This window comes from Microtus oregoni, unplaced genomic scaffold (assembly GCF_018167655.1).
Source record: "Microtus oregoni isolate MIOR12 unplaced genomic scaffold, Mior012 000049F_ref0000343, whole genome shotgun sequence".
Taxonomy (NCBI): domain Eukaryota; kingdom Metazoa; phylum Chordata; class Mammalia; order Rodentia; family Cricetidae; genus Microtus; species Microtus oregoni.
In genome coordinates, this window is record NW_024543223.1 from 3,998,715 (window position 1) to 4,025,822 (window position 27,108).

Sequence of the window (27,108 nt, forward strand, 5' to 3'; positions counted from 1 at the left end):
ATGAAAATAATTCACTCACCAATAAACTGAGCCAGAGGCCTCAAGGTAGCCATTGGCAGCCTTTGGGAAGTTAATTCATTCCAGTTGACTCGGCTATGAAGCTGGAGCTGCCTCAGGAACAGGAGAGACCTCTGCAGTAGGAGTCCACAGCGGCACCATCTACAATAGCGGGAGGGTGGCTGTAGCCCTGCAGACACCAGGGTCTGATTGAATGCACACCAGCCCAACCTGGTCTGGGCTCTACTTTTTGGTAAAGGTAAGTGGGGGTATCTCCAAAAAGAGTCTGGTGAGGTCTTGGGCTAGAGGTTAGGAAGCCAGGTGGAGAAGAGGGTTTGGAGCTCAGAGCCATCTGCCTAACATCAGGAGCAAGCACCCTGATGTCCATCCCTGGGCCACGAAACTTAACACCTCTTCCCTTCAGACACAAAAGAGTCAAGTCCCTCTAGACAGACTTCTTTACATCTGACTTGTTTAGATTTGTTTGGAAAGCATGCAAACATTCTATATGTCATTCTAAAACTGAGTTAAATAGAAGTGGTGGTTCCTATAAGTCTATGCAAAGTTCAACACCGCAAGAACAGGCAATTTCAAGTCACTTTGGTTCTTGTTTGGTTGGTTTTGAGACAAGTTCTCACTCTGTAGCCCAAGCTGGCTTCAAATTTGCCATTCTCCTGCCCCAGCTTGCCAAGGGCTGAAACTACAGGTGTGCATCTGACAAGGCAACCGACTGACTGTGTACTGATGGATTATGCCCTACGGACAGAAAATTACCTAAAAACCATGGACCATGTGAAGAAGTTGAACCCCTCACATAAACACTTGTAGGATGGAAGTAACCTCAGGCATGTGGAAAACAGCTAGCTGCCAGATGACCTGCATGTTCTACTCCTAGAGACCCAAAATAATGAAAACACCTGTCCACACAAAACTGGAAAAAGAATTCCACAGCAACATTACCAGCCACGAAACACCCTACACAGCTGTCAGCTGTGAAGGGAGAGACATGGCAGGGCCCTCCGCACAGTGAGGAGACACAGGGGAGATACATGGCAGGGCCCTCAGCACAGTGAGGAGACACAGGGGAGATACATGGCAGGGCCCTCAGCACAGTGAGGAGACACAGGGGAGATACATGGCAGGGCCCTCCGCACAGTGAGGAGACACAGGGGAGAGACATGGCAGGACCCTCAGCACAGTGAGGAGACACAGGGGAGAGACATGGCAGGGCCCTCAGCACAGTGAGGAGACACAGGGGAGAGACATGGCAGGGCCCTCAGCACAGTGAGGAGACACAGGGGAGAGACATGGCAGGGCCCCTCCGCACAGTGAGGAGACACAGGGGAGAGACATGGCAGGACCCTCAGCACAGTGAGGAGACACAGGGGAGAGACATGGCAGGGCCCTCAGCACAGTGAGGAGACACAGGGGAGAGACATGGCAGGGCCCCTCCACACAGTGAGGAGACACAGGGGAGAGACATGGCAGGGCCCTCAGCACAGTGAGGAGAAACAGCTGGAGGAGGGCACCGAATGTCACTCTAGCTGTAGTGTCAATGACCCTCGGAAACACTGCTCAGGAAAAGAGGAGGGTCATGGAAGGGTATGACTTAGTCTCAATGTCCACAGTCAGAAGATCAAAGATGCCAAAAGCAGATCTGAGGTTACCAGTGGCTAGGGAGTAGGCAGGTTAGGAGCTTCGGCCACAGTGGCTTCTACAGTCCCGTCCCACAGTGTGTAGAGGAGCAAAGAGCCATGCGGTGAGCGGGAGAGCCTCGGGATTTAGGACAGACACAAGATCCTGACCAGCTCTTCCCACAGGCTTCTAGGGAGCGTGGTGACCATCTGCTGCACAGGAAGGGATGAGGGATGGGAAGGAGCATCTGCCCATGGCCCAGAAGCTTCTGCCCCCTGGTATGCGAATACACTCCTCCTACATCTGTGCCCTACCTTGTCCTTTGCCTTGTCTCAACCTGTACACACCCAACTGTGTTGGATTCCAGGACCTCTGAGTGGAGACCCTCTCCTACCCTCCCTCCCTTGTCCAGGTAGGTCTCCAACAGGCAGAGTTCTAAAGACATCACAACAATGTATGAACCACTCAGTCTGGGCTGGCTTCTTTGCCCCTCCTCCTACCCCCAACATAAAGACAAAATAAACCATGCAATCAACATCAGTGATGCTTGTCAAAAGCTGCTATGGACAGAACACTCAGGTGAGAGGCAAAGACAGAGGCCTCAGTTCTAAAGAAACGTGTCTACTCTAGACCCTACTATGATATCACCAGACCACAGCAGGGAGGGGTCTTCTAGGGAGGGAAGAGCCACAAGGAACAGAGGGAGTACAGAGGTGAGGAAGGCCAGGGGTCTTGGGATACTGCCCAAGAATTTGCCCAAGGGTAGCCTCAAGAGTTCAGCACGGCTTTGTCCACAGTCAGGGTTTCTGGGAATCTCTTTCCAGCTGTGTAAGCCCACCAGGTATGGTGGTGAAGAAAGGTCAGCAGGCTGTGTGCCTAGTTCCCACTACACCCATTAACCATGGGCTACACCAGGGTTAGAATGAGATACCAAGATGAAAGGGGGCGACCCTGTGCCAATATTACCTGAAAGATACCCCTGGAGATCATCGGTAAGTATTTAACTTAGTGTGGGATGGGAACCTCCAGGGGCCGGTCCATACCTCATCCTTTCAGACATCAAGGCCTTGGGACCAGAACCTGTTGATGGCCAAGAAACCCCACGATGAAGCATCTCAGTGCTTTGAGAATTGGCCAGGACATGTTCTGAATGCAAGAGGATAATAAGTCTGGTCCCTAGAACAGAATCAGCACTTACCTGGAGTCCGACAGGTGCTGGGGTTCTGTCTGGGCCACGTCTTCTCTTGCATTATCACCCAAGGCCACAGAGGACTTCTCAGGGTCCTGATTTCTGGTCTCTGGCTCTGACAGGCCTTTGACCTCACCCTCTCCTTGCAACCTGCTTGCTTTGTCCACCTGAGGCCCTGAGGTGTGTGCCAGGCACTTGTTGGAAGCAGGAGCTTTGGGCTCCTGCCCACTGGAGGCATCTTCTGCAGGCAAGGTGACATTGGAGGAAGGCCAGACTTCATCTAGTCTCTCAGGCTCTTTGTCCCCAGCCTTGGCTAAGCTTACAGAAGGGTTAGAGGCACTAATGATGCTCCCTGGACCACATTTCTCCCGCAGGCGCTCCACTGCATCCTCCCTGCTGTCCCCACAGCTCCCACAGCACACACAGGAGTGGAGGAGGCAGTTGGTGGCTGCAGTGCCGACTTTGTGTGAATTGTCCGCTGTCCCCTCTGCCCTGGGCTCCAATGGGGTAATACCGTGGCCTGTGGCTTCTTGAGTGGCCACGGCTGAGTCCAAGGAGGTGGGAGACTTGGGATTGAAGATGACTGTGGCCGAGAGTTTCATGCCCCCGGTCCGATGTGCAATCATCTCGGCGGTCTCAGCATCATCTACACTCACCTCCCAGCCGTCCAGGTACAGCTGTGAGTCCAGGCAGCTGCAGGAAGTGGAGCCCACAAGGCTGGCCAGCTTTATTTTGTCGTCCTCAATGTTGTTGTTGCTCCGGTCTTCCTCCTTCACCAAGGAAGGTGCACCCACCCCCACCTCTCCACTCTGGCTGTTCTGTCCTCTCTGTTGAGCACAGCCCTCCCCGTTACCTGTCAACTCAAATGTACACCCTGGGGATTCCGACCTGGCAGGAGACTCTGTCACCTCCACATCATCCATGAAGAATACCCTTTCCTCCTCGTCACTGCCCGATTTCAGCTGGGCTCTGGCTGGAGAGGCTTCCCCTCGGGGGCTGGCCTCTGGGCCTGGCCTATGTGCTGGGGACTGGGAGGCACTGGGCGGGGAAAGCAGAGATGACATCTCATCTCCAGCTCTGTGGACCATGCGGCTAAGTTCCTCCAACTCCTGATCATCATACTGCATTGAGCAGGCCAGTTCTGCCTCTGGGTTGCTGGCACTGGCTGAAAGTGGCTCCTCAGGGGGAAGGGAGGCAGAAAAGGTTGGTGCCAGGGCACTGGGTGCCTGGGCATCTGCCCGGATGGGGAGCTCCACATCCTGAGAAACACAGAGGCTCCGCTCCAGTGTGTGCAGCTCTTCCTCAGTCAGCGCCTGCAGCAGATCCCTGCAGGTCAAGACAGAAACCAGGCTGAGGGTCTCTCTCAAATGTCACAGTAGCCTCTGCCAACTGCAGAGGCGATCCCCCAAAGCTGACACCCACACTGAAGAGTCGGGCAGCAAGCACTTGTGCTTGGCACGCACTGTGCCCTCCACTTTAAAAGGAAGCTCTCTTCTTTCTCATAGGGGTGGAAGTGCAAGTAGCTATAATTATATTTGTAAATTATATTTTTAAATGAGATTCTGGAACCTCTCACTGGGAATGCTAAAGCCCTCACTGGCCAGAAACATAGCTCAGTGGTGAGCATTTGTCTACCATGCATGAGACTTTGATCATAGGAATATTGTGACTGTATTAATAAAAGCTTTTCATTTTGTTTTTAGTTTTTTTGGAGACAGGATTTCTCTGTGTAACAGTCCTAGTTGTGCTGGAACTAGCTCTTATAGACCAGGCTGGCCTCAAACTCAGAGATCCGCCAGCCTCTGCCTCCTGAGTGCTGTGATTAAAGGCGTGTACCACCACCACCCAGCCAATACAAGCTTTTTAAAAAAATTATTTATTTCTATTTTATGTATATGGGTGCTTTGCCTTCATGTATATCTGTGTACCATGTGTACCTGGTTCCCACGAAAGCCAGAGAGGGCATCAAATCCCCTGGAAATGGAGTTACAAATGGTTGTGAGCTACCATGTGAGTGCTGGGAACCAAACCCTGGTCCTGTGGAAGGGCAGTCAGTGTTTTTAGCTATGAGAAGCAATCTCTTAAGCACCAATAAAAACTTTAGAGCAGGTTTTCTCAACCTTCCTAATGCTATGACCCTTTAATACAGTTCCTCATGTTGTGGTGACCCCCAACCATAAAATTATTTTGTTGTTACTTCATAACTATGATTTTGCTACTGTTATGAGTGGCAATGTAAATATTGGATGTGCAGGATATCCTCATGAGACCCTCAAAGGGGTCATGGCCCACAGGTTGAGAACCTCTGCTTTAAAGACTACCATCAACACATGTTTGTTTACCTAGGAACACTCGTCTTTAAAAGAAAAAAAAAAAACAACTATTACTAAGGACCGGCCATATGCCTGCCAGGCTCTGGACACCAGCGGTTTTGCAGGAAGAAGGCAAGCATGGCCTAGCCACCTAGGGTTCTCTCCTAGGTGGCTGAGGCTGGTTTAAGCATCTGTACAAACAACATGCAGTCGACAGTAATGACAACGGCTAGGAAGGGAATATAAGCCAAAGAGAGAGCACAGGGCCCCTGGCTGAGTTTGGAATGCTTTCCTCAAGAAGGGGACACTAAAGCTGAGACTTGGACATGCAGCCTGGTTTTGTGACAGTGGCTGGGATGAGTCTAAGGCAGGGCCGACAGATCCACCCACCAATGTGTCTCCCAGATGATCCAAATCCTGTCAAGTCTAAGGCAGGGCCGACAGATACACCCACCAAAGTGTCTCCCAGATGATCCAAATCCTGTCAAGTCTAAGGCAGGGCCGACAGATACACCCACCAAAGTGTCTCCCAGATGATCCAAATCCTGTCAAGTCTAAGGCACGGCCGACAGATCCACCCACCAATGTGTCTCCCAGATGATCCAAATCCTGTCAAGTCTAAGGCAGGGCCGACAGATAGACCCACCAATGTGTCTCCCAGATGATCCAAATCCTGTCAAGTCTAAGGCAGGGCAGAGAGATACACCCACCAATGTGTCTCCCAGATGATCCAAATCCTGTCAAGCTGACAATGAAGATCAACAACAGTTGGCAAGTAGCTGGACACAACAGGTCTGTGGCCTCGCTGGCAGCTCTGCCCTGGGCCCTCACGAACACATCCTCTCTGGTCCATGTGTAATAGAACCTTACTTAGCCTGATGGAATGAGATTTTTCTTTTTGATTGGTTTTCTTTATGTATTTTGGAGTTAAATTTTTTTTTGGTTTTTCTAGACAGGGTTTCTCTGTGGCTTTGGAGCCTGTCCTGGAACTAGCTCTTGTAGACCAGGCTGGCCTCGAACTCATAGAGATCTGCCTGCCTCTGCCTCCCAAGAGCAGGGATTAAAGGCGTGCGCCACCACCGCCCAGCTGGAGTTAAGTTCTTAATGAACCTATTCTCCAATTCTTCAGCCCAGATTTCATTCTCTTGCAGATGCTTATTGGTAAGTGGCATTTTTAAATGTAATAACGCCTAATGCATCATATTTTTAGTGGTGCTGAGAATTGAATCCAGGGCCTCACACACACTAGGTAAATGCTCAACCCTTTATCACCAATCACACATTCTTTTACAGTTAGCCCTTCTGTGTCCTGTTTAGGAGATGGCTATCTATTGGACTATTACAACGATCTTGACTGTTTTTCTCCAAAAGCTCAATAGTTTCTCTTTTTACATTTATACCTCTATTCTATCTGGAAATGATTCTGTATGTGATTGCAGTAGCAAGATAAATGCATAAATGAGACTGGTGTGGAATATTAATTTAAGATGTGTTACATTTGTTTATGGTGTAGAGCATTTGTTTAATAATGCAAAGATGTGTTGCATTCTTTTATGTTGCATTTGTTTAACTCTGTAAACCTGTGTTACTCTGCCTGCCTAAAACACCTGATTGGTCTAATAAAGAGCTGAACAGCCAATAGGTAGGCAGGAGAGGAATAGGCGAGGCTGACAGGCAGAGAGAATCAATAAAAGGAAAAAATGAGAAGGAGAGAGGAGAAAAGGAAGAGGGAGGACACCAGCAGTGACACTGCAAACCATGGAGTAAAAAGTAAAGAACGGTGTACAGAAACAGAGAAAGATAAAAGCCCAGAGACAAAAGATAGATGGGATAATTTAAGAAAAGCTAATCAGAAACAAGCCAAGCTAAGGCCGGGCATTCATAAGAAACAGTAAGTCTCCTTGTGATTATTTGAGAGTTGGGTGGCAGGCCCCCAAAGAGCAAAGAAAACAACAACAACATGAGACTTTTTTCTCCTATTAATTCCCATTAGCTCAGCCCATTTACTGGAGAAAAAATAAAATGCCGCACTGTTCTGCAACACCTTATTGCCATTGCCATAAGTTGGGGAACTGCATATTGGTCCATATGATCTGTTCATATTTTATTTGTGGGAGGCTTATAAATAATGATTAAATTCTCTTAATACATACTGTATTTCTTCTGTCAGCTGATTACTTTGTAAAATTTGTTACTTTAACTCAACTTGTCAAATTCACTGACGGAATTGTTCATAGTATCTGTGACGTTTGTAGTGATGTCTCCTATCCATTATTTTTCTTTCTTACTTTTATTTCCTTTCTTAATTTTGTATTGGCTGGACTTGAACCCAAACACTGGAGTTATAGGTGTGTGACACCATGCCCAATTTTTCGCTTGTTTGTTTTGGTGTGTAGAGGTGTCTGTCTACTTTTAAAGCAATATTTTCCCCCCTCACTATTTTTAAGATTGTCTTTGTTGTTGGCAATTTTACTGTGACATGCACAGGGATGTTTTGTGTTTCTCTTGCTTGCGATGTGAGCATCCTGAATATTATGGGTAAACTTTCCATCAGTTTTGGAAAATCCTAGGCCACTTTCTTTGGATATTGCTTCTGCTTATTCTCTCTTCCCTTTCTGAGATCAACGGCGTGTGTTAGCCACTCGAGTGTGCTGCACGTGTCCCTCCTACAGATGGTTCTGTCTGCTTGCTTCCTCACTTTCTGTCTATGAGCTCCAGAGTGTGCTTCCTCTGCTGGTCTACCCTCAGCTTCAACGTCCATCTTCCCATACTCTGGAGTCTGAGTCTGCCCTTCTGAATCCCAGCTCAGCCTCCAACCTCCCAACCCTCCAATCCATGAACCTTCAACATTTGGCAAAAGTCTCCAGGGCAGACTGGCAATGAGTCTGGGGCATACATCTGTCTCCCAAGAGTGCAGGACTGTTCCTAAGGGGCTTTGTACCTGGGCTCCTCCTGCACCTGAACCCAGCGGCTACGCTGCCTGGCTGTCCCCAGTGCTGATTATTCTACTAGCCCACTGCACCTGGGTTCTGGCCTCCAGCCTGAACCTTGGGCAAAGAAACATTTGCCTGGAATTGTCAAATACTTCCTGGGAAGAAGAGCCAGGTATCTCTGTGCCTAGTTCTCTCCTAAGCCCACAGAGCTTCCTCTCATTACCCCAGCGACTGCCCCATCCCTCCTACAAGAACCACCTCTGCCAAAGCATGGTTGTGCTTTCCTTCCTGGCCTCAGCATTGTCTGTGATTTCTCCTCATTTACTGTCATCCCTTGTCCTGGAACCAAGAAAGGCAGATCCTCAGCCTCTAAATCTAAGGTCTGCATTCCATTCAGAGGGAGAGGGAAACAGCAAGAGCCATCTACAGGATAAACTGAACTGTCAAGTAGACTGAGTACCCTGCTCCCAGTCTGCTGACTCACCGAGGTCCCAAGACTTCAAGGCTGCCCACTGGAAAAGCCCATAGGTGTCTCTTCTTGCGGTGTCTATTCTGGCATAGTTCTATGTTCCATGCACCCTCAAAGAAATTCTGGCCTCGATGGCTGTGCCTGAGACCACTCTGTGCTGTGCCTGAGGTCACCCTGTGCTGAGCCTAAATCCACCCTATACTGTGCCTCACTGGCTGTGCTCAGTGCAGGGTCTAAGGAAGCTCTGGATATTCGGATAGACCCATGGATGGTGCTACAAAGACCCATCCAGCACAGTCGCTCACTGTCTAGAGCCAAAGGAGGAAACACCAGGAAGACACTCAGGAGATGGGTGGTCGTGGCCTCTACATTGTTTCCAGCCCATCATGAGGCCATCCCTAGGGTATGAACAACCCATCCCACCAAGTCACTGGGCAGAATGCTCAGTCCAACAAGAGAAAGGTATGATACAGCAGAAGAGATTCGGCACATCCACAGAAGCCTAGCAAACGAGGACTGACATATGAGCTTCCTGAAAGGAACTTCGGGGCTTTCATGAACTGAGAGCAAACACTGAGCTCTGTGGTATACCCAAGGTTGGGCAGTGTGAAGTTTATGATCCCTTAAAGCTTGGCACGCAAGAGCTGCCAACCACTCTGAGGTCCAGGCAGAGCAGATAAAGGCTGGCTTCAGCCACTGTGGACATAGGTATCACACAGGAGGGTGTGTGGCCAGCTCTCATTGATTCAGGGGGCTGAGCACTTGACTTCAACAACCGTCCCCCAGCCCTCACCTTATTTTCCGCAGCAACGTGTGGAAGGGCCGGAACAGCTCGGACATATCCTCCACCTTTCGGTCCAAGTTCAGGGGTCCATCTGCATAGACCACAAGGCCACTGCATTCAAGACACACAAGCCAGTTTGGTTAGGCTCTACGGGCCTCTGAGCGAGCCCTGTAATTTCAGCTTCAACACATGTAAGAAGACTGACAGTCAGCTGGAACCTGGGGCAGCCCCAGAGCAGAGCTTAGCAATAGCTTGCCCCTTCGCCTCCTACAAACATTGTTTCAGTAAGGCAAGGGAAAGGTGATGCCAGTTACTATCCAGACTTTGCAGTCAAGTTTATTAGCTTGGTTCACAGCGGGGATCTGAGAACCATGGAGTGTATTTCCTCACCTCAATGCTGCAGAGAAATAAGATGGAGATGTATTACCAACATCTACCTCAGTGAAAGTGAAAAACAGGATCTGTAGAGGCTCATAGGACTCAGGCCTGAAGCTGTCCCTTCAAAAGCCAAGCATGAGCTAGAAGAACAAGTTCCTATACCACCCGTCAGGGTAGGAAACAGCCTGCTGCTGTCTACCCCAGACCACACCGACCCTTCCCCAGATGCCCCACCTGAGGCTGGGGCTGTCTTCACTGTCCCCTCCCTGTACCGAGCACCCAGTCAACACCTGCTGAAAGACAGCAGCACGCAGGTGCCGCATTCGGGCAGCCCTAATCATCATCTCATCGTGACAGCCACCTCCACTTGACACCACCTGGAAGCTCCAGAGCCACTGCCCAGCTCTGAGAGTGCCTCCACCAGCCAACTCCCAACTCATCTCCTTCAGGACGTTATGCCTGGACCCTTCTCCAGTATCTCCTCCGGCGCCTCTGGGGCCCAGGCGCTCACGTTGATGTGTCTCAGGAGCCCACTGAACATTTACCTGTGCCTCTGCTCCCTCATTTGAGCACATAGTAGGGCTATTTGGGCTTTCTGCTTAGAGATCCCTACTTGTTTCCATAGCTATGACATGGTCTCCTTGCCAGCAGAGCCCCAGCTGCCACCATCCCACCCAGAATCCCTGTCAGTTCCTCACGGTCTTCTTTAAGACCCAGGTTGGTAAGAAAAGTGACAAACAGGATGAAAGGGACTATTTTCCACTTAGAAGGTTGGATTCTGTGTGCAAAGCAAGAATCAAAAGTCATAGAAGAAAATAGGTACTGTGCTGCCTCTGGACTCGGTGATCTGCTAAGCTCACACCAAGCAAAAGCAGGTTGTGATGAGGGCTATATAAAAAAGGCCAAAACTGAGAAAGGGAAGAGCGTGAGACTCTGTGTGTGTGTGTGTGTGTGTGTGTGTGTGTGTGTGTGTGTCTGTGTGTGTGTGTGTGTGTGTGTGTGTGTGTGTGTGAGAGAGAGAGAGAGAGAGAGAGAGAGAGAGAGAGGCGGGGGGTGGGGGACAGAGACAGAAAGAGAGAAAACAGGCTTATGAGTTTGGAGAGTAAATTCAAATTGCATGGGGCAGGTGGCAAGCAGGCTGGAGACACAGTGATGTGAAGTCACGACAGTATTCCTTCTTACTTAGGGGATCTGAGCCTGTTTTCTCCTTGAATTTCAACTGATTCTATGAGGCCCACTGCACTATTGAGGGTAATATACCAAACTCAAAACTCTATTAATTGCATGTTAACTCATTTTAAAGATGCATTCACAACATCCAGACTGGGCTGTGGCTAAATATCTACACACAGAGCCAGTGACAACAGTGTGTGATGTGGCGGCCACGTTCCACAGCACTAACTGAAGAGTGCTCCTTCCTGCGCTAATGCTCCTGGCATCCTGATCTGGGATCCTCTGACCACAGATGGAGGGGTTTCTGATCTCTTAATTCCATTTCCTTGGCCTTCATGTCTTTCTAAGTGGCCAGGCCATCATTTTTATTTGTAGTAAGTTTGAAACACACTGTATGAATCCTTTTTGCTTTGTGTTTCCTTTTTGAAGTTTTTTTTTTCCTCTGTAGGCCCATGAAGGCTCCATAAGAATTTAAAGGCCAGACAGTGGTGGCACACGCCTTTAATCCCAGCACTTGGGAGGCAGAGGCAGGCAGATCTCTGAGTTCAAGGCTAGCCTGGTCTACTGAGTGAGTTCCAGGACAGCCAGAACTGTTACATAGAGAAATCCTGTCTTGAAAAACCAAAAAGAAAAAAAAATTAAAGGCTAAAATGGTAAGTTTTATGTTATATGTTGTTTACTTTACCACCATAGTAAAAGCACTCGCGTTTCTGTTTACAGAAGAGTTAATAATTTTTACAGAGCGCTGAGGCTGTAACTCAGTTGGTAGAGCACCTGTCTGACATGCATGAGGCCCGGGTTCTAACCCCAGCAGTGTAAGCTTATAATGCCATCATGTAGGAGACGGAGACAAGAAGACCAGACGTTCAGGTCATTGTTTGGATACACAGCAAGGAACAGCCTGAGATACCTGAGACCCTAAAAAAAGGCCTGTTGGTGGTGGTGCATGCCTTTAATCCCAGCATTAAGGAGGCAGAGGCAGGTGGATCTCTGTGAGTTTGAGGCTAGCCTGGTCTACAGAGTGAGTTCCAGGACAGCCAAGGTGATAAATAGAGAAACTCTGTCTCAAAAAAACAAAACAAAAAAAACCTACCAAACAAACAGAAAAAGCAATCTTGTAGGACAGCATTTGGTGATGATCTTGTATCTAACATAGTGAGGATGCTTCCGTGACACTAGTGTTTCCCTCTAAGATTTTCGTGACAGAAGTATCACTTTTAATCAGTGCCTTGGTTTTGGATATTCGGTCCCTCAAATGTTTTCTTTAAAAGCAATAGTCTCTGGATAATCTGCATAAATATGTATCTGAGCCTTGACAGATCAAAGTGGCAAAATTCTACCAAAGCCCACTGTGCCCCTACCCTCCAGGCTCTATGGGACTGCAGTAAGTGCAGGAGGGAAGCCTGTCTTCCCATGGAGATACACAACCACACACAACCCTAATTATACCACTGCAGGACCAGAAAATAGGAGAGAGAGAGAGAGACCCATGCACCCCATGAATGAATGTGTAAATGTGGGTGGTGGAAGTGGTCACAAAGGACAAGGGATGTGAGGAGTCTGGGTGATACAAGTATGCTGAAATTAGTGTCAACCAGTACACGAGTCTAGCTGTGGTGAAACTGTGATCTGAGTATTTGTGGCTGGGTCAGATAGTAGGAAGTTGTACTTAGGGAATATTAAAAACCAAATAGGGTAAGCACAGCCATTATGTGAACCTGGAGGGACAGAAGAAAGAACTGGGGAGAAGGTGGATGCATGAGGCAGAGGCCAGGCTGGGGCATCCCTCGGGTGTGGGAAGGTCTGTTATCCAGGAGGTAGAGCTCTGGCAGGTTATGAACAAGGTGCAGTGTTCTTGTTTGAAGATGCCAGGACCACTCGTGCTCTAGGAGGGGAGGAGGTGTCACTACTCAGACAAGGGGGCAGGACTAAAGAGTAGGTGGGGCCAAGGGCCAGGCTCACACAGATGGCAATGGGTGGGGGGCGGTACTAGATCTGGCTACAGGGTTGCTGAGGTGTGGACAAACCTTGTGGGGAGAAATGGCTGATGCAGAGTGGACCCAGGTGTATCAGGGCATGGGCCTGTGGGATTCTGGGCTGGTAGGCAATAGTGGCCCTGTGGCACAGGCCCATGTTGGCCAACCAGATGTGCTGGCTGGAAAGTGACACTCAATCTATAGGATCGGGGTTCTTTATTCTTTTAAGGAACTGTTTTAAGATAAATACCTTAAAATTACACCTGAACATAAAGGGAAGCTGCTCCCCAGACCCAGCCTCTCCTGCACAGAAATGCCAGGACCCCCGGGATGAGCGTGGGACCAGGTACACAGGTCCTCAGCGGACAATGCACCTCACGATCCCTCAGACCCACACTTGGTTCTGAGGTTAGAGGCTTGCTTCTGAGGACCCTGTCATGAGCCAAACCTCCACTCTCTGAGTTCCGTGTTCCTGTATCTGCTCTCCTTTCCTATACCCTGCGTCTTCTCTGCCTTGTGGAGAGCCCTTCAATCATCGCAGCTCTTTCCAGACCTCCTTACACCCTGAGTAGAAGGAGTGTCCTGTCTACCTCCAGACGCCACCTAGAACAAAACTCACACCCACAGTGGCCTCATTAACTCCAGGACTAGTGATCTGGGTGGGCTACTGACCCAGTTACCAGCAGTATGAACACTGACATCAGCACACAGAACATCCATGATGCTGGTCAGAGAGGAGTGGTCATTGTTCATCAGCCATACATGTCCAGGCACAGGTGAACAAACATGGAAAACAGACTCCAGGATAAAACTGAGTATGGTGGGGTATGCCTGTGGTCTGGTACTGATGGAGTAGAGGCTGGAGAAGCAGAAGTTCAGGGTCGTCATTTGCTACATAACGAGTTCAAGGCCAGCCGGGGTTATAGGAAACTATCTTAAACCCCACCCTCATCCTCCAACCAACAAACAACAAGAAAGAAAACAGATTCCAGAGTTAAATCAGGAAACAGTGAGAGCAAGGGCTGTCTGACACCTCTGTTTATTTTAAAACTAGTTTGCTGCCTAAGATAAGCTGTAGGGTGCTCCCAGAGACTTTGGAATAAATTTTCTCCCAACCACACCTGCACTCACCCAGGAGCAGCGGACAGAGAAGGGAGGAAAAGCATACCCAGAAATGGCAGCTGGTTCTGCAGAGCTTCCCAGAAAAGCCAGCCCTTGGATGGGTAAGTGCCAGGTACTGTACTTCAAAGCACCTACAAGGGTCTGTTAAAACGAGGGATGGGTTTTTGTGTTACAGGATCAATTCTCAGAGACATAAAGATAAGGGTCAATACCTATTCTTAAAAACTCTCAGACCCTGGGCAGTGGTGGCACACGCCTTTAATCCCAGCACTCGGGAGGCAGAGTCAAGCGGATCTCTGTGAGTTCGAGGCCAGCCTGGTCTACAGAGCAAGTTCCAGGATAGCTCTAAAGCTACAGAGAAATCCTGTCTCAAAAAACAAGATAAACAAACAAAAACTCTCAGACCCATGCTGGTCAGCATAAACAAACAAGATTTAGAGTCCAAAGAGTTTTCTGTTTTATTTTTCAAAGAGGTAGGACCAAAAAAATACACCATTTCCTCTTACTGAACCACAGAGACACCTGTGAGCCAGCAGAGGCCTACAGGTCCTCCTGGGAACAGCCACTTCAGCCCACTTTATGAGAGCTGGGGGCAGCTCAACATCCTCAGAAGGCAAGACACCCCCAGATTCTGCTGATGAAGGGCATTTTAAAGGGGCAGCCCTGGAGTGTGATGTGGTACTCTGATATGTTGAAGAGAAGAGAGAGAACTCTGTAAGGAGAGGGGGAGTGTATGGGGAAGGAGACCAGAGGTGCTGGACCATTAGAGGGCTCTGGAAACACCAGCCATTGCTCAAACATTACTCTGAAGACATCTAAAATACACAAGCCAGAAGCCTGGCAAGGAGCAAGGCTTGGCACCAGCGCCCTGCACTTGCCTGTGCAATAGAAAAAAGTGCCCCAGTTTTGAGAGATCAGAACACTGACTGTCCTGAAGCAGCCCTCCACCCCCAAGTCCCCACTTCCCATGGGTAAGTATCTTCAGCAGGCTGCTGTGTCTGTCTTCTATGTTCCCAAGGTCCTGCTGTGGCCTAGATCTGGACCCATCGTGGACTCTATGCCCTCTCCTTCTCCCCACAGGATGCAACATCCCCACTCTGGGCCCAGCTATGCTCCTGCATTCCAGGTGGTATAACTGGACCATCCCCCAGACTGCAAACCCAGGCAGCCTTCACCAAGCTCCCCAACCCCATGAACACCCACCCGACAGAAAGATGGAGCACAGAGGGGGAAGAAGCTCCAACAGCTGGGCTCTGCCTGTGGCCCCGGCACTGAGAATGTCCAGCAAGTGACTGAGCACATTGTCTCTGAGGGATGTGAGGCCCCAAATCCTGCATGCTTTCCTGATGCCATGAACCCCACAAGAATCCAAAGGCTGACCTGTGAGTTCCTTGTTCTCCCCAGATCTGTTTTACCATTCTGATGGAAAAGGGCCCACCAAGTCTCCTATTTAGATAGGAGGCCACAGCTCACCTGAACCTACTGTGCTCCATCTCCCCACAGGCCAGAAGCTATTCGCTTAAACCAACCTATTCTTTGAGAGCTGAGGCCCCTCATCCTCCTGTCACCACCGAGCCTGCCTCCCACAGCCCTGCATGGTTACTCTATACCCAAGAGACCCAGCATGGTGTGTGGGCCCGAGTGGCAGGGCTCACTGTCTGTCTGTAACAGGAGCTCCCACAGCCCCCACCAGGGGAAGCATGAAGTTCTCTAAACACTTGGCTCCTCATCTGCCAAGGGAGAACAGGGGACCAGATTGGGACTGCTAGGGGTTGACAGGAGCTGAGTCTGCAGGGTGTGAGCACCATCACCAGTAGCCAGGAAGCGGAGGGCACTCACCACACAATGGCCAGCCGAGGAATGGTGAACATGAGGGCAGGTTCATAGTCGTCGATCATGTCCTGGGTCAGATAGCCGAAATCCAAGGCTCTGGCAGAGGGAAAGGGAGTGAGGGGTATTGGTAGGTAGACTCCACGTGTTGGGAGCAGAGCACCCACCCTTCCTAGTTAACCCCAGGGGACAGGCAGGTGAGGAGAGTGGCCTGTATTACATCAGTCATGCATGGAAGACAAGGCAGTGCTTTGCTTGGAAAGCCCCAGAAGAGTGGCCAAAGCTCAGTCTTTTTCCTGCCTGCTCCACCTGTCCCAGAAAAGAATGGAAGGGCAGGAGGTGGGTGGTATGTGTGAAGATACCCGTCATTCGGTCAGTGTCTGTCGTTACCCGTGCTTTGCCTACCCTTGAAGCCAAGGCAACTCAAGGGTCAAGCACAAACACGGGGCAAGAATATTCCCCAATCCAGCACTCCCAGAGAATCTAGGTTAGTTCCCGTCCCCCACCGTAAGCAGGTGGCTTTCCCAACATAACACCCCATAAACAGGTGCTGCACCATCAGGACTTCAAAGCAAAATGGATTTTCTGTCACCCTGTTTTCTGGCAATTTGAAACACTTGTGAAAGCAGACCCAGCGAACGATCAGCCTTTTAAAAATAACAACTTGTGGTGTGGTTTAGTCAGTTTCAAAGGCAGCACTACTGTCAACACTCTGGGTGAATCTCAGTCCCAGATTCTGGAGACTTTGACTGAACTGACAAACAAGGCCTGATGGAAGCAGCCAGGACCCAGCTACCTGCTGATCAGGCCTGCACCCACAGGGACCCCCGTGCTCTGTGAGGAGAGCAGAAGCAGGAGGAGGAAAGTGGGAGATGAGGACGCAGAGAGGAGAGGGAGGCAGGGGGCTAGGGAACTAGGGGATGTATGTGGGGGAGGGGGATCTAGACAGCAGCTGCCTACTAAGGGAGAGACTTCTGCTGTCTGTCTGGCTGTCACAAGACTCCACTAAAGCACCTGCCCTTCCAGCCCAGAGCAGAGGGAACCTGGGGAGAGAGTGAGTGAGGGCACTGCCTTCTGGGTACCAGCAGGCATGATGGGTAAGGAAAGCAGCAGGGTGCTGTCTCCCTAACCTGGGTGTCCCTGACAAGATGCCATCTAAGCAGCCTGCCCTCACCTCTCCACTGTCTCGCAGAACAGCACGATGACCTCCTGCTGCACATAGTACTCTCTGGGGGACTTCACAGGCACCATGGCTGAGACATAGCTGCAACATGGAGATTGTCAGACCTTTGTTCCCCAACTTCCCAGGCCTCCCCAAACAAAGACATTAAATCAAAACCACAGCCCTTGATACTACCACTACGAAACGCCACTGAGATCATAAATACGCAGCTCCAAGCTTTACAGAGATAATTTAAGTCAGATCTGCTGCTAACCCAGGCTTTATGTGGCACTTCTTCATGACCCCAGTCCTGCTCCAGTTCAGACTTGATTGCCATGAAACCACCCCATCCACTTAAGTGTTCCCACCTTGACCCTAGTTCTGAGGAAGCAATGCATTAGCATATATGAATCCATGAATAGGGAGCAGGTGCCTGGGACAACCCCTCCCCCCACAGACTGCAAGGTCAGACCCTGTGCATCCCAACTGCCCAGGAGTGGTCCCAGATGTGCACAGGACTCAGGATATTTGCTGAGCAGCTGTGGGATGCTTATCTACCTGATCCCAGGTGAGAACGCTTTCAGGTCTTGTAAACTACCAACTCTCTAATCTTTTTCTTGCTATGAGACCCAAGAAAATAATACTCAACTGCCTGCACCCTGACTTCTGAGAGCACACCTTCTTCTAGAGGCCGTTCATGCATCCCACACTCAGTCTTTATTAACAGAGGCCATGAAAGCAAGGATCTCCTGTCTGTGAGCATCACAAAGTTGGTCCACAGAGCACAGCAGGCCTCTCCTGAGCCCTGTGCCCCAGGGGTTGTGACTGCCAGAGCCCTGCTGGACTCCATGTCCTCTGCTCTCCCTCACCCCTTGAAGGCTCCCCAGGGGCTAGTCACCCAACTCCTCCTTCATCATTTTCTACATGGAGACATCAAGATGTGCCCCCAGAGCCGGCATCCCAAACTCATGAGCAAAAGCCATGGTTCCAAAGGTCTAAAGCACATCCACGGGGCCCTCAAGGTCACCTCAGCTCGAACTCGGCAAACAGAACATCAAAATGCCTCAGCGCTTCCCGCATCTTTTCCGTGTAGGTGTTGAGGTCTCGTAGTGCCTGGTCACGGAGAGTGCCCCGCACATCCTCCAGGCTGCGCGTCAGTTCCTTGGCCAGTGGCCGCATAGCCATGCTCTCGAGCTCACGATTCATGATGATGGAGCCAGCTGCCAGGCACTGTGGGCATGAAAGTATGCTTAAGAGTGGCCTGTAGCTCTTAGAAAGAGCATGTCCTCAGGGAACCTGACCCTGTGCACCTCAAGACCTCAGGGCCCAGTGTAAGACACAATGCAAGGGGTAGATAAACCCAGTAATGTGATTCTTACTGCCTCCTGGCCCAGGGTGACTTCTAGGAGCCAAGAGCATCCAGAGGCCACACTTGGGGTTGTGTCCTGGAACAAGACAGCAGCAAGTGTCCAGCCACCCTCCAGGCCATGACCTTTATGGGAAGTCATAGATGCCTCTTGCACACATACATCTAATGCAAATAGGAACATGATCTCCCCATACACATAATCATCCACTAAAAGCGTACCCCACTCGTGGTTGGTGAGGAGGCCTCCATGTACCCCAAGCACCCACATCTGTGAGAGACCCCAGGCTATGCTCAGAAACACAGAAAGTTCGTCTACTACTCTCAAGGTGGAGACCAAGGAGTACACACAGACTCCAGTTGGCTCCTTCTGGTATAGAAAAGAAGCTCAGTCTACTAGCTGGCTTTCACCAGTTTAGGGCAGAACCAAGCTACCAGCCAATCCCATCAGCATGAATCAGGACAAGAAGCAATTTCCTGTCAGCTGAGGCAATGGGTTACTGATTTCCCAGGTCTATCCTGAATGGGAGCATTAAACCACAGGTGCCAAGCCTACGCAGCAGCCACATTAATGGAGCAGGAGGCAGGTAAGATCCGGGGTTGCACGGGGAGGGGTGTCAGGGACTCGAGGACAGCACAGAGGATGACAAGTTGCAGTCATAGCCCTGGGATCCCCTGGGTTTTGAGAACACGGACAAGGGAGATAAGCTGGAGCTTCACTTTGTTGAGGAGTACAGAAGTCCCCAGCTAGGAAGTAAGTCCCCTATACCCCACTGGGGAAGGCACCTTCCTCGTGCCTCAACTGTCTCACTGGAAGATAAGCTATGGTGAGATGCCGAGTGAGGTCCTCTGAAGACTGAGTGCCCCCTTATGTTGCCATTTCAGCGGGCAGGAGAGAACTCTGCTCACGCTGGTATCTGAGGAGCAGTGACAGGATCCTGGATGCTTGGGGATCTAAGAAGCCCCTAACCACCAATCACACGAGAAACTTCATCTGCACCGGCAGTGCTGGGGATGACAGGGGCATGGCTCTCCCTGATGGTCCAAGGGGCCAGTGGCCAAGGAAACGCAGACCACATCTTCTGTAAACAAAGGGTGGGTAGAGCCCCTGGAGGACACTAGGCATCTGTGTCTGCAGGTGCCTGTGGGCAGGTTCACAGGGACGTGGCTGGAAAGGGGTGTTCAATGTTAGGACCAGGAATCCCAGCAGCTGCCCACTACCTCAGCCCCGAACCACAACTGGCCAGCCAAGTTGTCATGCCGGATCTCCTCAGGAAACTTGACGCAGAAATCCCGAGGGGCACGGTCTTGAGGGATACACTCCTCCATGATCTGATTAATGATGTTTAACACATTGTCCTGAAACAGAAAGAAAGATTGCTCACCCGAACGACACACACGTCTGGCAGCACATCCTGCCTCCCCACAGCAGGCTCAGAGGGAAATGCCTACAACCATTCCCTCCTGGGACAATACCAATGTGTCCCCTAGTGGCCTGTTGCTGGAACACAACCCTGTGACTTGGCTGAGAAGCAGATTTCATATCACTCTTTGTAACAACTGAGCAGTCTTCATAGAAAGAAGACCACTAGGTTGTTTCCAGGTTCTGGCTATTACAAACAAAGCTGCTATGAACATAGTTGAGCATATACTTTTGTTGTATGATAGGGCCTCTCTTGGGTATATTCCCAAGAGTGGTATTGCTGGGTCCAGGGGTAGGTTGATCCCGAATTTCCTGAGAAACCGCCACACTGCTTGGAATATATACATATTAGAGTACTACTCAGCAGTAAAAAACAAGGACTTCTTGAATTTTGCATACAAATGGATGGAAATAGAAAACACTATCCTGAGTGAGGTAAGCCAGACCCAAAAAGAGGAACATGGGATGTACTCACTTATATTTGGTTTCTAGCCATAAATAAAGGACATTGAGCCTATAATTCGCGATCCTAGAGAAGCTAAATAAGAAGGTGAATCCAAAGACAAACATATAGGCATCCTCCTGAATATTAACCTTCATCAGGTGATGAAAGGAGACAGAGACAGAGACCCACATTGGAGTACCGGACAGAAATCTCAAGGACCAAATCAGGAGCAGAAGGAGAGAGAGCACGAGCAAGGAACTCAGGACCACAAGGGGTGCACCCACACACTGAGACAATGGGGATGTTCTATCGGGAACCCACTAAGGTCAGCTGGCCTGGGTCTGAAAAAGCATGGGATAAAACCGGACTTGCTGAACATAGTGAACAATGAGGACTACTGAGAACTCAAGAACAATGGCAATGGGTTTTTGATCCTACTGCACGTACTGGCTTTGGGGGAGCCTAGGCAGTTTGTATGCTCACCTTACTAAACCTGGATGGAGGTGGGTGGTCCTTGGACTTCCCAGACGTCAGGGAACCCTGATTGTTCTTTGAGCTGATGAGGGAGGGGGAATTGATCAGGGGAGGGAGAGGAAAATGGGAGGCGGTGGCGGGGAGGAGGCAGAAATCTTTAATAAATAAATAAATTTAAAAAATTTTAAAAAAATAAATAAAATTAAATTTAAATGAAAAAAAATAAAAATTGAAAAAAAAAGAAAGAAGATCACTTCCCTTCTGCCTGCCCCCTGCATGTCACGGCTCCCCCAGGTGCCTCTACATGCCCAAACACATTCTCTCGGACACTAGGTCAGTGGACTACTATGAGAACTTGACTCTGGGGACTGGGGGGAAAGCTCAGCAGATCCAACGCTTGCTGTATAAATATGAGGACCCGAGTTTGGATCCCTAGCACCTACTCTTAAAAGAAGCCGTGGTAGCACAGCTGTGACCTCATCACTGGGGGAGGGGTGGAGCCAGGAAGACCCAGGGGACTTACTGGCTCCAGTTTCAGAGAGAGATCTTACCTCAAAATAAGGTGGAGCGCAACTGAGTACTGCTGGCCTCCACATCTGCACACAGGCACGCACACACACACAAACACACACACACACACACGCATGTGCGCGCGCGCATGCGCGGCTTTCAGTGTCCATTTCTGAAGCATTATTATTCACAGTACAGGCCTAGACTATCCTTGGCATGTCCACCTACCTCTGGGCAGTGACAATTGCTGAGGGCCACCATTGAAAGCAGCCCTTGCACTATGTGAAAGTCTCCCCCGGAGTGGGGATGTCAGTTTCTACAACAGAGTTAACATCCAAGTATGAGCAAAAGGGTCCCCCAGCCCCAGTGATGACCAGCTGGGGACCCTCGTCTTCAGTTTTCTCACAGGCTCAGGGACATAAATCCACATCTTACTAGGTAAGGGAGTCTGCTGGGTCAGCTCTTTCAGACACTCCTCCTCCTCCAAGCAGTAACCCTGGTCTGGGACCAGCAGAAGGACAGCCAAGCACCTCATACAAAGGCAGCTCCAACTCCACCCCAGTGGCTGTGCTACCTATGGCAGGGCACGGACTTTCCTGATCTTCAGAAACAAAATGGAGACCACAGTTCCACGGCAGCTTGGAGTCTGCATACGTTATAGTTTGTAAAACTCGGGACCTTCCGTACACAGCTGCTTGTTTATTCTGTTTGACACAATGTCTCATTTTGTAGCCTGGGCTGGCCAGGAACTTGTGAGATCCCCACTGGGATTCCAGTTGATAGAGCTGTTTGGGGAAGTTGTGCAAATCATGGAGCAGAGCCTCCCTGGGGGAACAGGCTACCAGGAATAGGTGTATTCTCTCTATACATACGCACAAGCTATAAAGAGTCCCGTGAAACAGAAGCTCAACAAAGCCAAAAACAGTTCAGTTGAGATGGTGAATAAAACTGACAAACTAACACATTCAGGAGACGCAGCTCACAAAAGAGAAGGCATCGCTACACAGCCTACAGATATTAAAATGGCTGCACCAACAACTTATGCTGACAACTTAGAAGAAAACTACCTTGCAGTAGACTCCCAAAGCTCTTCGAGAAGAAACAGAAAACCTGAAAGGTTCTGTATATTTTCAATAAAATGAATCTAAGGTTAGAAATATTCCCACAGAGAAATCTCTGGATCCAAACAGAAAAATAACAACAATTTGACACAAAGCAGAAATGAGAGCATCTCCCAACACATTCTATAGGTGTGCATTATCCAGACACCAAACCTTCCTGAATAGAGATGGAGACCTCGTATCGTTTTAAATTCATTTTGAGGCAGAGACTTATGTACACCAGACTGGCCTCGAACTTGCTGTGCAGCCATGGCTCTCCTTGAACCCCTAATCTTCTCTACCTCTCAAGTGCCAGGTTACAGGTGTGTGACAACATACCTGGCCATACTATATACAAATTTCCTAGCAAAATTTGAGGAGGTTGAATAAAAAGCATGCTGTACCATGACAGTAGAGAGAGAAGCTCTAGATTCCGTGCTTCTAAGCAGCATGCCTGACCTCTTATGTTTTGTTTTCCTATTTTGTGGCTGGTCACAGGCATTGAACCCCTGGCCTTACACACACTAAACAGAGTTCCTATGTCCCAGCCATTCTACAGTTTAAAAGTTTACTTTTGTTAAGAAGGAAAAACATATAGTTATCCTCTTGGCTAAGGGAAGTAGACCCAATTGCCGGGGAGAAAATTAGGATCTTGGGGGTGGGGTGGGATGGGGGTAAGGGGAGATGGGGAGAGAAAAGGTAGAAGGGAAGGAGGGGGGATTTGGGGAATCAGGAGAATTGGGATAAAGGAAAGGTGGATAGGGGAGCACGGAACCACAATTCTTAGTTAAGGGAACCACTTTAGGGTGAGCAAGAGATTTGACCCTAGAGGGGCTCCCAAGTGCCCAACATGAGGTTCCCAGTTAGTTCCTTGGGTAGCTGAGGATTGGGAACCTGAAATGACCCTATCCTAGAGCAATACTGACGAATATCTTGCATATCATCATAGAACCTTCATCTGGTGATGGATGGAGACAGAGACAGAGACCCACACTGGAGCACTGGACTGAGCTCCCAAGGTCCCAATGAGGAGCAGAAGGAGGGAGAACATGAGCAAAGAAGTCGGGACCACGAGGCGTGCACCCACCCACTGAGACAGTGGAGCTGATCTACTGGGAGCTCACCAAGGCCAGCTGGACTGTGACCGAAAAAGCATGGGATAAAACCGGACTCTCTGAACATGGCGAACAATGAGGGCTGATGAGACGCCAAGTACAATGGCACGGGGTCTTGATCCTACTTAATGTGCTGGCTTTGTGGAAGCCTAGCCAGTTTGGATGTTCACCTTCCTAGATATGGACGGAGGGGGGAGGACCTAGGACTTACCACAGGGCAGGGAACCTGGACTGCTCTGTGGACTGGAGAGGGAGGGGGAGAGGAGTGGGGGGAGGGGTAGAAGGGTGGGAGGAGGGGGAGAAGGGTGGGAGGAGGGGGAGGGAAATGGGAGGCTGGGAGGAGGTGGAAACTTGTTTTTTGTTTATGTTTTTTTTCTTCTTTTCTTAATAAAAAAATTATTAAAAAAAAAGATTTACATTTGGCAGGCTAAATAAATTATTTTATAAAACAAACAAAAAAAAAGAATAGGGCCAATATCTGTCTTTATGTAATGCCCAGTTGATTCCTCTGTCCTCTTTCTCCTGGGGAACTGAATGGTACCTTCCACCACTCTAACAGCCATGGCCCTCTGACTTAGAGGCACCTAGCAATGCCATTGTTTTTTGTTGTTAATATATATGTAATAATGCAATACAGGAGTCATCTTGTCTGGCAGGACCAGAGGAGTGCAAGATCTCTTCCAAAGCTACATAATTGTAACTAACTACAGAAATGGCGAGAAGCCTGCGTGTATGGACTGGCATGGTATCAAACTTTCAGCAGTTTGGCACAGCTTACTGCCATTTATGTGATGCCCTGATGGTTATCAGAAAGTGGATAAGGCATATCAGTAAAGAAGGAAGCAGGAGCCATGGTGGTGCACAACTATACTTGGATGTCTGAGACAAGAGGGCTATGAGTTCAAGCCCAACCGGGCTAAGGAAAACCCCATCTCACAACGCACATGAAAAAAAACAAAGAGAGGAAATGAAATAAAGAGGTGAGAAAGAGAGTCACGGAAGAAGAGGAAAAGGTAGCATTTTAGATCAGTCACTCAGTACCCACCCCGTTTCTACGATAAACTGAGTGCTCACTGTGTGCTAGGAACTGGGGGTGAACTAGTGGACGTCACAGACAGAGCTCTGCCTCGCAGCACACGCATGCAGCTGATACTGGGCAACGGCAAGAATAAAATGGAAAAACGTAAAGGTAGTCAATACCATTTACCATAAGAAACTAGATATCCCAATAGCCACAAAGAAAATATTCGACAAAACTCCAACATCCATTCCTGGTAAGAGCCCTTGGCAAGCTATAAATAGAAGGCAACTTCCTTGTCATGGTAAAGGGGTTCTGCAGAAATCCTACAGCAATACGCTTGATGACAAAGGACTGACCACTGACTGTCCAAGGTAAGAACAAGTCTGTTCAGCATGTATGCCCAGCACTAAACTCCAGGAGGGTCTCAGGGAGCAGGGTATGGCACACAACACAAAAATGAAGAGAGAAGTAAAAGTCTGGGGTTGGAGAGATGATTCAGAAGTTAAAAGTGCATGCTGCACTTACAGAGAACCCGAGTTCAATTCTCTGCACCCTCACAAGGCAGCTAACAATTGCCTGTAGTTCAGCTACAGGGGGATCTGACACCCTCTTCTGGCCTGTACTCATGTGCACACACCCACACAGTTACACATGCATGCACACAATCTAATAAAAATAAAATTTTAAAGAAGCACAAACCTTTATCTGCAGAAAACATTTATACAATATCTATTAGACTCTAAAGAACACTGTCAAAACTAGTACATGAATTAGAAAGTGATCCATGAAATGCATTTTGGAACCAGGCACAGTCCAGCTACTTGCTGAGGCAGAAATATCTCTTGATCCCAGGAGTTCAAGTCCAGCTTAAGCAACATAGAGACTCCCAGCTTAAAACTGTAATGTGTGTGTGTGTGTGTGTGTGTGTGTGTGTGTGTGTGTTCTTTCAGTTTCTTGGCATACAATCCCTAAAACCCTTGCAGTTTCTGAGGTAATAGAGTCTTTGCCTATGTTAATGAGATAACAGGTAGCCAGGCTCAGAGCAGCCTCAGGATGGGACTAGTCACTCTAGGGCTCAGGAGAGGGCATCAGTCACACCTGTGCAGGAAACCAAAGGACAGACAGGGTTCAGAGGGCTTCTGGGCTGGTAAGCTCATCTGCAATCTAGGATGGTAGTATTTTCCAACTCCACAGAGACAGGGGTGCCCTGTTCAGATCATGTCCGGATATCGCCCTGATCTACACACACGGACACCTGCCTCCTTTGTCATAAATATCACAGATAAAGGAAGCACTCACCTGAACTCTGACACTGTCTTCAGGAAGCACTGGAACCGCTGAACTGAGGGCACCCATATGGTAGGGCGGAATACTATGCTTCTATTGTCAGAGTGGTAAGGGATTCGATAAGATGGGAGGGCAGAAAGCAGCAGGAATAGTGCAGTGTGACCTGCATTCCCTCGAAAAGGCCTCAGGTCACAAGATCAGTTTATAGAAATCCATTCTCTTTCTACAGAGCAGCACCAAGCACTCACAGGCTAAACTCGATAAAGTAGTGCCAGCTGGAACACCATGAAGAGACATGAAATGCTGGGTTCACAGGCAAAACTTGCACAAGGTGCTGAGGATGGGAACTGGAGCCTCCAAGCTACACATGCTGGGCCTAAGCCATCTAACAGGTACCAGTGGGGCTAGGAAGCACTGCCGTAGATGTCTGGATGGGGCAGGGGAGAAACTGAGTCAACACAGATAGAATGGCCATAGAGGAGCTAAGAAAAAGAGAGAGCTGAATCCTGAACCTAAGAGGCTAGGAAGGGAAGGAGGTGTGGTTGTGGTTGTGAGGTAAGACAGGGAACAGGGTCCTGGGAGCCAAGTAACAAGGAATAGTGCTGAGGGCTGTGCACAATCTCTTGTCCCCATGCTTCCCACCCAGACCGTAAGATAAGGAAAGGAGGTGTGTCCTTAAGAAAAGGCCTAGACCTAAGTGTTCCCCCAGACCCTTCTCACAGCACAAGGCTCACCGTGATGAGCCCTCACCCTTGACCTAAGAAGAGACCACCAGCTTGACATTCCTTTCCCCAATCTACCTAAAATAATAGTCACTGACATCAATGCATACCTAGCTAGTCAGAGAGAGACATTAAGCTGGTCACAGCCATATCCCAAAGTACCCACAGCTGCCCTCCTTCCCAACAGATAGGAGCAGGAGGAAGGAGCCTTCAGCCCCTCTGAGCATCTGTCCTGCAGGTGGCTCCCTAGTAACTGTTGTTTCCAGCAGGAGCTCCTGGAAACAGGGAAGCTGGCCCTGGAGAAGCCTAGAACTTCCAGACAGACACGTGGTAGGTGGCGGCTGTGTTGAACATCTCAGAGCCACAGACCCCAAAGAAGGAGCAGATTATGACGCACAGGCAGGGTCTTTACACCGGAGCTCCGTGGGAAGAGGCCATAGACAAGAACATGGGAACGAGCGCCTGGAGATGATCACCCTGGCTATCTGGTGGAGAGCAAGTGCAGCAAGGCCCGAGGACCACAGTGACAGAAATGGGCTGGCTGTCAGGTGAGCATGCACCAGCCGCACCTCCCAGAACAGAGGACCCAGCCAGAACTCACAAAGAAGGTTCCTGAACTTTCTGAAAGGCTGTGCTTGTCACTTGACAAAACTTTGTCCCTGCTGGAAACGCCTCGTGAACGCTT

General features: G+C 49.4%; 1 protein-coding gene across 5 annotated transcripts in view; it reads right to left on the reverse strand.

Moving 5' to 3' along the window:
- LOC121436579 (lateral signaling target protein 2 homolog) overlaps positions 1-27,108 on the reverse strand; it is a 96,331-nt gene that overhangs the window by 22,045 nt on the left and 47,178 nt on the right. Inside the window, exons 3-10 of one of the 5 annotated variants that reach the window (XR_005972708.1) lie at positions 19,548-19,685; positions 17,988-18,190; positions 16,973-17,062; positions 15,808-15,897; positions 9,329-9,430; positions 2,831-4,147; positions 2,599-2,712; positions 31-159 (exon numbers count right to left, since the gene is read on the reverse strand). Coding sequence is in view for 4 of the 5 variants with exons in the window: in XM_041636597.1 (XP_041492531.1) it covers positions 20-159; positions 2,831-4,147; positions 9,329-9,430; positions 15,808-15,897; positions 16,973-17,062; positions 17,988-18,190; positions 19,548-19,685 (2,080 nt within the window). In the remaining variant the exon portion in view is untranslated. Of the gene's footprint in view, positions 1-19; positions 160-2,598; positions 2,713-2,830; positions 4,148-9,328; positions 9,431-15,807; positions 15,898-16,972; positions 17,063-17,987; positions 18,191-19,547; positions 19,686-20,677; positions 20,686-27,108 lie in introns of those variants that run through there. The other 4 variants (XM_041636596.1, XM_041636597.1, XM_041636593.1 and 1 more) reach the window with 4 other exon arrangements.